Source organism: Heloderma suspectum, chromosome 7 (assembly GCF_057233095.1).
Source record: "Heloderma suspectum isolate Gila_16-S chromosome 7, 16-S_ref, whole genome shotgun sequence".
Classification (NCBI taxonomy): Eukaryota; Metazoa; Chordata; class Lepidosauria; order Squamata; family Helodermatidae; genus Heloderma; species Heloderma suspectum.
Genome location: NC_139464.1, coordinates 42,798,050 through 42,810,074, shown reverse-complemented (window position 1 = coordinate 42,810,074; position 12,025 = coordinate 42,798,050). Strand labels below are relative to the sequence as shown.

At 46.8% G+C, this 12,025-nt stretch overlaps 1 protein-coding gene across 1 annotated transcript in view; it reads right to left on the bottom strand.

Moving 5' to 3' along the window:
* Position 1: 1 nt before the first annotated feature.
* The window catches only part of MICALL1 (MICAL like 1), a 53,740-nt gene continuing 41,716 nt past the window's right edge, over positions 2–12,025 (bottom strand). The window contains exons 13-16 of the mRNA XM_084809769.1: positions 10,466–10,539; positions 7,753–7,867; positions 7,332–7,378; positions 2–1,938 (exon numbers count right to left, since the gene is read on the bottom strand). Of these exons, the coding sequence (XP_084665895.1) occupies positions 1,817–1,938; positions 7,332–7,378; positions 7,753–7,867; positions 10,466–10,539 (358 nt within the window). The 3' untranslated portion in view covers positions 2–1,816. The remainder of the gene's footprint in view (positions 1,939–7,331; positions 7,379–7,752; positions 7,868–10,465; positions 10,540–12,025) is intronic.

Sequence of the window (12,025 nt, the reverse complement as noted above, 5' to 3'; positions counted from 1 at the left end):
AATACAATTGTTTTATTTATTTTTGTTCCCTGCATGTCAGTGGAGATTGTAGTTAATACAGTGTAACTATGTCCACCAGGGTGTGGGGATTTCTGATGGGGGCCTGTCTGGTGGCATTTGGGAACACTGGCTTGTTTCGTTTTACAGAGGGGAAGGTTGTGCTTTGGGATCAAACCCAAGGGTTACCTTGCTGTGGAGAGTAGGAGTCAGATGGTGGCTGTCATCCACTTGTAAGGGGCTTAGAACATGGCCTTGACCAGAGCTGGCAACACTGATGAACTTAGATCTTCTAAGAATGGTCGAGGCTGAGTGTCATAGCCAGGGACTTGCCAAAAATTCATCATATTTGGATAAGGCAGCACAGCAAATTGCTCTGGGTTGGTAGTCTGCTCTGCTAACAAGAACTCAAGACTAACAGCTGACTAACCAACACCTACAATACTATCAGTGTTTAACTCAGATCAGACAAACATCTCAATAAATAGCTCCTCGACTCAGAGGAGAAGGCAGAAAGGAAGGAGGAAAAGACATGTCTCCCTCCCAACACACACACTCACACTCACACAAAACAAATAAAAACAAAGCCGGGGGGGGGGGGGGCAGAGTTTGGAATTCAGCTAAAAAAAACAATAGAAAGAGCTGTCTTGCACTCTTAGAAAAGTATATACAGATCAAGCTGGGGGAGGAGCAGCTGAGATTTCTCCCAAATGGGCTAAGGGCGGCACTGATGAGCAAGGCAAAAGAAGCCTTATTGGCATTGGGAACAGCTTGACACCCTCTTACGGCCTAACCGCAGACAGGGAATGTTTGATCCTTTCCCACCCCCCTGTGTCCCCTGAGGAGCACCATGGATGAAATTAGCAGCAGCAATCAAGAGGGTTAAAAGGGTCAGTGAGTGTCCCATCCAGACCTGCACAAATACCATCCCCTTAATGCAGCCTTCTTGAACCTGTTACTCTCCAGGTGTGTTGGACTACAACTCCCACCATCTTCCACCACCATAGCTGCTGATGGGAGTTGCAGTCCAAAACATCTGGAGGTACCAGGTTTGAGATGGCTGCCTTAGGTTTTCCTCTCTGCTTTTTAAAATGGGTTCTAAGAGAGCCAGCATTCACAGCACATCCTCCTTTGGTGCAGGGAAGGCTTCTAGAAAAAGGCTAGGTTTTTGGCTGTTTCTATATGACCCAGAAGCATTTTCTGTGATCTCTCTAGTTTTAACAGTTCACACCACCAAAATAAATAAACCCTGCTCTGAAAGCCCGAAGTCTTTTTGAGAGAAGCAGGTAAAGAGAAAAGGGATTTGAAGTGGGGAAGCGGAGGCTCCCAGACTGCTATGGAAGGTCTCCTCCTCCCCAAAGGAGAGGGGTACGAGGCACACGTGTCTATCACAGTTAGAGAAGGGGGACAATTAGTGCAAGTTTCCCACAGACACCCAAATCCTGGACTGCTCAAAACCATTAATAATAAGAACACACACACAACTGAGGAAGTCTGATGCTATTTCACTTCCCCACCCCCACCCCACCCTGAAGCTGAAAGGGACAAGCTAGCTTCCTCCAAGTCTGTCCCTCCATTTTTTTCAGTGCTGATTGGACCTGCCATGCCTCCCCCTTTATTAGGTAAAGGAGCATCTCTTGCTGGAAGTCGACTGAATTTCTCTGGGGAAAAGCCATCTTTGGTGTATGGTGAGGCATAGCTTCTAAAAAAGAAAAGGGCAGGAGGCCAAAAGTCTTATTTTATCAGGTGCCCAGCCAATTGGGACTGGTGCAGTCAGAGAGCACACGACAGCCGTCCCTGCTTCTGGCTGCCACCTGCTTTAGCTTTTCTCCTTGGGCGACTTGCTCTTTGACTCATGTTTGTTCCCAAGCAGCTTCAGCACTTTCATGGGCTTGAATTTCCCTTTCTTCTTGCTATCAGCCTCAGCCTCCTTGTGAAATTCTGGAAAGAGAACAGCAGATGCACAATAAGCGTGGGGAGTAGGGGTGAGGGGAGAAAGAGGAACATCAGACGCTGCCATACAGCGAGTCAGACCATTGGTCTGTCTAGCACAGCATTGTCAACACCAGCCTTCCCCAATCTGGTGCCCTCCAAATGTGTTGTGCTACACTCCCATCATCCCCCAGCCATGGACAGTAGGAGTTGTAGTCCAACACATCTGGAGGACCCTGACTGGGGGAAGGCTGATCTAAACTGACTGGTAAGTATCTCCTCAGGTTTTCAGACAGGAGCTTTCCCCAACCCTAGCTGGAGATGCCAGGGGCTAAAGCCCTTGTCCACATATGTCAACGGGGCTCTTGTGCAATGACAAGTAATGCACCCAGGCAAGTTGCTGTTCACATCAGGAGCTCTGGAATACTGTACTAAGGAAATCCCAGGTCTGGTGACCAGAAAACCCACATTCTGCTGGTGGACAGCATTAGCATCCATCTGGTTAACTCCATGCTTACTAAAACCTATTTATTTATTATTCTTATTTACAATAGTTATATACCGCTCCACATCAAAGATTTCAGAGCAGTGAACAGCAAGATAAAAGAATAAAACTCCATAATTAAAACAGGTAAAACATTTTAAAAGAACAGATTCTGCACTTAATAAACCGCAGGTGGTTATTCAGGGAAGGCCTCTTGAAACAGTAATGTCTTCAGGAGGTGCCGAAAACCATACAACGTTGGTGCCTGCCTGACCTCCAAAGGCAAGGAATTCCACAGGAAGGGGGCCACCATGCTGAAGTCTCTTTTCCTGGTGGACTCCAACCAGGCCATAGATCCATGTGGCACCACTAGGAGCAAGCCTTCTGATGACCTCAGTGACCAGGCAGGTTGGTAAGGGAGAAGGCGCTCTCTCAGGTATCCTGGTCCCAAGTTGTTTAGGGCTTTGTACACTAGTACTAATGCCTTAAACCTGGCCTGGTAGCGAATAGGCAGCCAGTGCAGTTCCTTCAGCAAAGGAGGTACATGTTGAAAAGGGGCAGCTCCTGACAGTAGCCGAGCTGCTGCATTCTGCACTAGCTCCAGCTTCCGGACCAGCTTCGAGGGCAGCCCCACATAGAGCATATTACAACAATCCAGTCTTGAGGTTACTAGCGCCTGTACCACTGTGGTCAAGCTATCCCTGTCCAGGAGAGGCCGTAGCTGGCGAACCAGCCGAAGCTGGCAAAAGGCACTCCAAGCCGCAGCAGCCACTTGGGCTTCCAGCGACAGTGATGGATCTAGGAGTACCCCCAAACTATGGACCTGATCTTTCAGAGGGAGTGCAACCTCATCCAGAACAGGCAGTGTGCCTGTCTCCCAGAGTTGGGAACCACTCATCCACAGGGCTTCCATCTTGCCAGGATTCAGTTTCAGTTTATTGGCCCTCATCCAGCCCATTACTGAGTTCAGGCACTGGTCCAGCACTTGCACAGCCTCTCCTGAGTCAGATGTCACAGGGAGATAGAGCTGTGTGTCATCAGCACACTGATGGCACTTGGCTCCAAATCCCCTAATGACTCCTTCCAGTGGCTTCATGTAGATGTTAAGCAACATTGGGAACAAGACGGTACCCTGTGGCACCCCATAGCTCAATTGCCGAGGGGCTGAGGAATAGTCACCCAATGTTACTGTCTGAAATTGGCCCCGTAGGTAGGACCAGAACCACTGTAACATAGTGCCTCTGATACCCATCCCACGGAGTTGATCCAGGAGGATAACATGGTCAATGGTATCAAAAGCTGATGAGAGGTCAAGCAGGATTAACAGGGTTGCACTCCCCCTGTCCCTCTCTCGATAAAGGTGTGACCAAGGCTGATTCAATCCCATAACCAGATCGAAACCCAGAGTGGAATGGGTCTAGATAATCAGTATCCTCCAAGAGTGCCTGCAGTTGCTCTGCCACAACCCTCTCAAGTACCTTCCCTAGGAAAGGGGTATTTGTGACTGGGCGGCAGTTGTCTACTACCATTGGGTCCAGAGTGGACTTCTTCAGGAGTGGCCACACTACTGCTTCCTTAAGGACAGCAGGGACCACCCCTTCTCACAGGGATGCATTTATCACGCCCTGAACCATCCAGTCATACCTCCTCAGCTAACTTTTATTAGCCAAGAGGGGCAGGGATCAAGAGAGCACATGGTTGGTCACACTGCTGCAAGCACCTTGTCCATAGCAACAGGCCACAGCAACTGGAACTGATCCCACAAAACTGGGCAGATGGTGGCATCAGACAGCTCGACTGGAACTGTGATAACAACAGCGTCAAGTTTGCTGCAGAGACAAGTAATTTTGTCTTCAGAGTGCGATGCAAAAAGGTCACAGTGGGTCCTCGACGGGGCCAAGGCCCCATTTTCTGGGGAGGGTGTTAACAACCCTCGGACCATCCGGAAGAGTTCCGCTGGACAACTACTCAAGGACACAATGGAGGCAGCAAAATAAGCCTTCTTTGCTGCCTGCACCACCACACAATAGGCACGATTATGTACTCTAGAGTGTTCTCAGTCATCTTCATTTCGAGTCTTACGCCATTTGCGCTCTAGCCAATGTCCAGCCTATTTCGTTGGCCACAGCTCCCCAGTATACCAAGGAGCAGAGCGGGCTCTACAATGCTGGAGAGGGCACTCAGGTACAATCAAGTCAATGGCCCTCTGCATCTCACTGTCCTACAGTGAGGCTAGGGCCTCATCTGGATCACCAGCTCTCTCCGCTGGAAAATCCCCAAGAGAATTCAGAAATCCATCAGATTCCCTCCATCTCCTGGGGCGGACCATCCGAATGGGTCCCCTACCCTTGCAGCAGGGAAGTAACACCGTGAGTTCAAATCTCACCAGGAAATGGTCTGACCATATCAGTGGGATTACTTGGACCCCCCCCCCCCACCTTCAGACCACCCAACTCGGGCCGATGACAAACTGAGACAACCCCATGGTTGCCATGGAGGCCGTGAAGTCCTGAGCTGGAACTCCAGAGACAGCCTCAGCGTGCAAGTTGAAGTCACCCAGAACCACCGTCCTGGGTTCCTCCAACACCACACTCGAGACTGCCTCTGCCAGCTCAGCCAGGGAGGATGTGGGGCAAATTTAGATCTTTCTGCAGTCAGGACAGGCACTGCTTACAGAATTTGGAGTTAGGGTTGAATTCTGCCCCACCTTCGTGAGGGATTTAGAAAGAAGTATTGACACTTGTGGAAAGCTACAGAAAGCGGGAGTGACCACTGGATAGATCCACAATCCTTGCTGTACGTTAAACAGATGAGAGTCTCACAGGCGATGCAGTCTGTCATTAGCTGGCTGTGCACATGTGTATCTGAGTGTCTCTAAGCTTTGCGCATGAAGATACAATCTCAAATTGAAATTAGCAGTGTGCGTTCAGGGTCAGGGTTAATCCAGGGTGGTGTGCATGCTGCGATTCTGAAGGAGTACAGAGAAGACACAAAGGCTGCATTTACACACGTTAACCATGGTTTGTTGCTTTGGCCATGAATGTCTTGCAGACAAAGCCAACCTTCAGAATGGTTTCGTTTTCAGGCTGCTCATGCTGGGCGCTTCTGTTTCAGAGCAGATAGCAGCTCAAACAAGCCAGGGATAAGCCATAATTCTGGGTTCAGACATCATGACAAGCCATAGTTTAAACAAGCCGGACTTCGTAAGCCAGCCATGGGTTCCATTTACAGCTGGTTATCAATCCATGGTTTGTTTGTGGGGATGGGTTCAGACACGACGACAACCCAGATTTCAATAAACCACACCATGTGTTATGTGTGACTCAGGCCAGAATGTTCTCTTGGCACTGAATTCAACTGAGAATTTTTGTTAAAGAAGCAAATTTCTAGCCTTATGGCTCTGTAGAAAATGCATTTCTAAAATCTTAGAAGCCAAAAAAGAGGCTGGGTGTCTCTGTGTTTTGGAGTGGAGCTTCAGTGTCTTGCATAGTTGCTTTGCCCTCCCCGATGGCTAGTAAAACCAGAATATATTAGCAAAATCAAGTGTGAAAAACTTTCATGGTTTGCATTCTTCCTCTGAAGTGCCATTCTTTCCCTCACAGTTACTTCTGAGGGGGAAGGCAGGGCTCAGCCTCCCTTCATCTCTGAGAGAACTGTTGAGGGAGGCATTTGCTGCTTCACCTGTGGCCAAAGCCAGTTTGGGGAGGAGGCGGAGGGGCATCTGACACCACGCTAATATTTCTGCTCCCCTCTCACTGCTCCTACTGCGTCTACAAGTGGAAGATCACATTACTGACTGATTGGAGAGAATTATGGAATATAGGATAAATTATGCAAATTTACTCAATGCGAATTATCTGCAAATCAAACAATTTTGCTTTTCTTGAGAGAGAATTGAAATTGCCTGGCTGCAGATTGTAGTATGTTTAGCTAGAGATGTAAAATTTCTGGAAATGTTGAGGCCATGGGGGGAAAATGGCTTTTTTCTGGGGGCAGTTTCCTGGAAAATTGGAAATTTTGGAAAAATTGAAAAATAAGTACTTGTTTTTTTATTGTTCTTTACAGATCTAAAGTCACTTTGTTGCTTTAAGATAGCCTTCCCCAATCTGGTGCCCTCCAGATATTTTGGACCTCAGCTCCCATCAGCCTCAGGGGGCATGGCTAATGGTCAGGAATGCTGGGCATTGTAGTCCAAAACATCCAGAGGGCATCAGGTTGGGGAGGGCTGCTTTAGGAACATAAAGCAGCCTTTCTGTTCCTAAAGGGATTTTATGTATGACTTAGTTTTCTCAAAAAATTATCATTACATTTTAAAACTTTTAAAAGTAAACTCAGGAGATTTGCAATTATTGTCTGAATAAATTAGAACTACATTAAACAACTGCTACAGCATCAGAAACACAGGACTCTATAGAACAAAACCCAAGCTGTCAAGAACACACATTTACTGTCAAGAATGCACAATGGTGACTCTACTTACATGTTGGGAAACTGAGCATAAATGTCTATCAGTAAAATATACTTTAGATCAATAATTTTAATAAGGAATGAAAGAAGTAATTATGCTGGCAATCTTACAGAGAGGATTAAAAAAAATTCCCCATGGCTTCATTATTACCAAACATGTTACATCTCTAATATTTCTATAAAAGTGTTCTTTTATATAGTTCTTATATACAAGTGATAGTTTTTAGAAATCATTTTGCAGGGAGTAAAGGCTGGGTAACAATATATAAATACTTTGTCTTAAATTCTAAAAGACAGTATTTCATAATCCAAAGCTGTTCAAGTTCATGCTGTTCACACACACACACACACACACACACACAAACACACACCCCTGGCTAATACTCTGGAACCAACATCAACAGATCAAGACTCTGCAGTGCCTAATTACTGGACCTCGGTCCTCTCTTACCTTTCTTTTTAATCATGGCTTCCAACATTTTATCCTCCTCTTCCTCCCTGACAAAACAAGAGAAAGCAAGAGTGACATTCTGCCTTAGCGAGAGGAGCCAAGGCATGGCTTATTCGAAGACACCATTACACACAGAAGCGATAGTCACTACTCTTCTCCAAACAGCATTCAGCCAGTACACTCTGCCTATGTCGCAGGAGAGGGTCCTCCCAAGCCTCAACACGTCACACCCTTGCCCAAGGTACTAGCGTCAATGCCGCAGGACAGAGCTTGGGCACTCATGTGCTTTGCCTGGAGAAGACGGCATTGTAAGAATGGCATTGCGCAGTTGCTCTTTGCAGTGTTACAGCCGGTGCGGTCTTCCCAAGCCCTGTTCCTTAGGCGTAGCCAGCTCATTTCTACAGACTTTCCCTCATGCTACCTTTGCCGGTCCTCATCCAGGCAGTTGACGATGGCATTCCGTTGTTCAATAATGGTCACAAGCTCTTGCATCAGCACCTTCTCCCTCACTCGGTCCTCATCTGTCCAATCTTTCTCTGTCGAGGAAGAGAGAGGGAATTAACAACCGTTACATGAAGAACTTGCTTGGGCGAGATGGCTGTGCTTCTGCTCTGCAAAAGGTCATGTGAAAAGCATGCATTTGACTCCCCACCCTCTGCAATATGCTCCTTCTTTAGTGCTGGGAAGACAGTGAATCCTGGGCAGCTTCTGGCTTTCTTGTCGTGCAGCACCACAGATATGAAAGATAGCCTCTTATTAGGTGGTACACTCCATGGAACTGTGTGGGACAGAGTATGTTATCTTGGGGTTAAAATAGGGGTGGGGAGGCAACACACACGTGCTCCCCCTGGCCGTTTTTTGTCTCCCCCGCCCCCAAATGCCCCACTGGTGGTGCTGCTTCCGTGCCACCAAATTTCAGGGGGAAAGCAGCAAAATGGCCCCTTTTTGAAAGGAGAAAGCAGTTTGCTGCTGGAATTTGGCGCCACTGGGCTGAAAATGGGGGAGGGGGAAACATTTTAAAAGAAGCTCTTTTGCTGCTTTTTTCCCACCACCACACTGACAATGCCGCCTGCTGGCCCCCAGAAGTTGCCCACCCCTGAGTTAAAAGCTCAGGTAGGATGGCTAAGAAAGACCTCTGCCTGGGACTGTGGCAAGCCACTGCCCCTCACAGTAGATAGGACTGGACTAGGCAGACCAGTCGTCTGACTCCGTATATGGTAGTCAGATATGTTCACATTTTTTTTACTTCTTGGCTGAGACTGATCATCACATTCAAAGTTCTGACAGAGGACCAATTTGGTTTTGCTCACTGATTCGGTTTGCTTTAGCTCACTGATCACTAAGTTCTTCTCTGCCCTTTTCTGTGGATCATTTGTGCTGTAAGATAATTTTGGGAGCTTCCCTCTTGTTGGACTCTCAGTAAGTAAATAGGGCAGGAAATGCTATATATGGAGTGTTTGCAGAAAGGTTGGCAGCAGGGAGAGGACTTCTCCTTTGATTGAACAGTGCTCCCTGCTGGCAGTCAAGGTGTGTTGAAACAGAGGAAAACAAAACAAAAGAGCCACATCCCTCTGTGTAGTCCAGCTTTCCCCATCCTGGTGCCCTCCAGATGTGTTGGATTACAACTCCCATCATCCCTAGCCAACCTGGGCAGTTTCAGTCCAACACACCTGGAGTGCATTCAGTTTGGGGAAGCCTGGTATAGTCTCTTAAAAGGGTCACGGTTCACGACCCAGGGCAACCCTAATTTCCCATCACACATAGAAACCAACTTCTGCAGGTGGCCCATAGAAGGTAACGTCATATACTTCACACCAGGGGAGAAAAGCAAGGAATTCTGAGAGAGGTAGCATTTGGCCTGTACCACACCTAGGTTCCTGCCAACGTTCTGAAAATGCTTCTGTCTCAGTAATTCTTATAGCAGCGATGGGGAAGGGGTGGCCCTCCAGAAATGGCTGGACTTCAACTCCCATTATCCCTCACTACTGGCTAGAGCTAAAGGGAGTTGTAGTCTATTATCTGGAGGACCAAACATTCCCCACCCCTGCCTTACAACAACCCTGTAAGGTAGGCCACTATGATTTCTCCCCATATCGGAGAGAGATGCTGAGGGATTGTAGCTTGCCTAAGGCCACCTACTAACTTCAAGGTGGGGAGAAGATGCAAGCTAAGATGCAAACCTCTTAGCTGCAATGCTACAGAAGTTCTCTAAACATTCACACAACTGGGAGGTTTTCTTTAATATTATTAAGGAAACTGAAAGCACCTTTTTATTAAAAGCACTTAGGGAAAAAGAAATGTAAATAAGTGTAGGTTAAACATTCAAAGGCCTCTGAACAAGCACCATGGAGGACCAGCCACGCCGGCCAGGTCAGAGTACACCAGAGAAGTAGCCTGACATGGTCTCCCCATACAGGCCCCTGTGACAGGGGATCCCTTTACGCCCAGGGAGAGGCAACCTGGTGCCCTCCATATGTCTTGGACTACAACTCCCACAAGCCCTCTCCACAGGCCATGCTGGCTGGGGCTGATGGGAGTAGGGATGGGTGAAACTGTCAAGCTTGATTTCACTCAGGTTCTCATTTTTCCAGCAAGTCATTTGTTCCATCCTGATTCTGGATCAGATTGCAACTTTTTTTAGTCTTTTTTTTTTTACATTTTCATGGATTTTTTTTTAAAGGATTTTTCTGTACGTGGTTTTTCCAAATGTAGGCATTTTTGTTCATGCTCTTGAAAATGTACACATTGAATAAAGCGCTTTTGTGTGCATTTTTGCAAATATACACAGTTTTTGAAATGTACACAACCTGCCCCTCGCTGAACTCCACTGCAAACTTCGGAAACGTACACATCCAGCGGCGAACTGCTTTCTGGTTCGTGTTTAGGTTGGGAAGTGTGAATTTGGTAAGTCTGCATTGAAATGCAAACCAAACAAAATTCTCAGCCTCGGAATCTGGAAGCCCAGAAGTTTTGGATGTCATCGTCCAAAAAACCGCTAAGGGACACCAGCTTGCCTAACCCTGCTTTGAGCACTTTAAATAAATGTGTTTTTTTAAAACGGTTTAAACAGCTTCCTAATGCTACAACATAAGTCATTTAAAAGACACAGGAGAAGCAGACCCGGAGAGACTTACCAGGTTTATTGAGAAGGCATCGGAGTTCGTACTCCACATCAGCCTGACGCTGCTCCAAGTTCTGCTGCTTAAAACTGAAAAAGAAGAAGCTGAGCATTAATTACTTTATTATTTTAAATATGTATATAGCACCTTGATGAGTCATATAGCTCTCTCGAGACGGTTACACACCAGCAGCAAGACTGGGGGGGAAGTGGGGAGAATCTTTGACAAGGCCATGCTCTTTTTGAAAGACGATTCTTTCAGAGAACAGTCTGAAAGCTGGATGTCTCTGAAATCTAGCAGCAGATAGGCTTAGCTGTTTTGTCCTTATCCAGCAAAAAAGGTTGTAATAGTGTGTCCATGTGAGTGTTGGACTGAGACTTGGGTTCAAGGCTCCATGAAGCTCACTGGGTGACTTTGAGCCAGTCACCGACCCTCAGCTTAGCCTATCTCACAGGGTTGTCATGAGGATACAATGGAGGGGAGGATCATGTATGACACCTTGAGCTCCTTGGAGGAAAAGGCAGGCAAATGTAACCAACAAATGAACAAAACAGCTGGCGGGGAGTACCACGGGGTGATCACAGCTTTTCTAGCAGGGGACGCTAAAGAAGATTATGGCTATGGAGGTTCTCAGATCGCTTCTAGCCCATCTAAACTGCAAGGATATTTCAAGAGGGGAGAAGAATGCCTTCCCAGAGAAATGCAGGCCTTTCCTCAGTTTCCCCACTTCAGCTACTGCAGCTGGAATTTCTGCTTAATAAGATTTGGCTGCTTCAGTGGCAACAGGAGACAGGTTTCCTGACGTGTCTGTTTCCTGACGCAGAAGCCATATTTCCACACTGCCTATGAAAAGAGGCAGTCTTACCACTGCCCACTCACTCGTGCCCCTTCCGCCATGATGGAATTCCTTACCACTGCAGACTGGTCAAACTTCAGGCTGAGTGCTTTTAGAAAGGTCAAAAGAACTACCCATTTGGACTGGCCTTCAGGACTGAGGATTAAGTCTGCAAAGGGTGGGAGCATTTCACTGATATTGACCCCTTGGTTCAGATGGCCTTGGCGGGAGCTGTTGCCTGGCAACAGCCAGTGAGGGATGGATGCTTCTCTCATGGGCTGAGTGAGTTCCAGCTGCTCTACCCGACTCCCTCATCCTGGAGCATCTCTGTGCAAGCTGCCACCTGTCACGAACGAGGGATGTAATCCTGGTTCCATGCAGACCATGTCATTTCTGCTCCTGGACTTGACTGGAGCGTGATTTTTTTTTTTTTAGAATTTTTTGTAAGCCTCTTTGAGAGCCTCTGGGGGCTATAAAGTGGGATATGTATTATTACATTTTCAAAAATTAAATTACAAATAAAATTACAAAATTAAATAATTAAAAAAATAAATTAAAAAAGAAAAACAAATAAAAATGATGATCATGATGATGATAATGAAATAAATATTGCCTGGTGGGTTTTTCCCCCTCCCTTACAATGGGTATTTTTGCCCTTGTTCCCTGCCCCAAGCTTCCCAGATGAGCAGGCTGCTCATCTTAACAGTGCAATCCTAAGCATATTTACTCAGAAGGAAGCC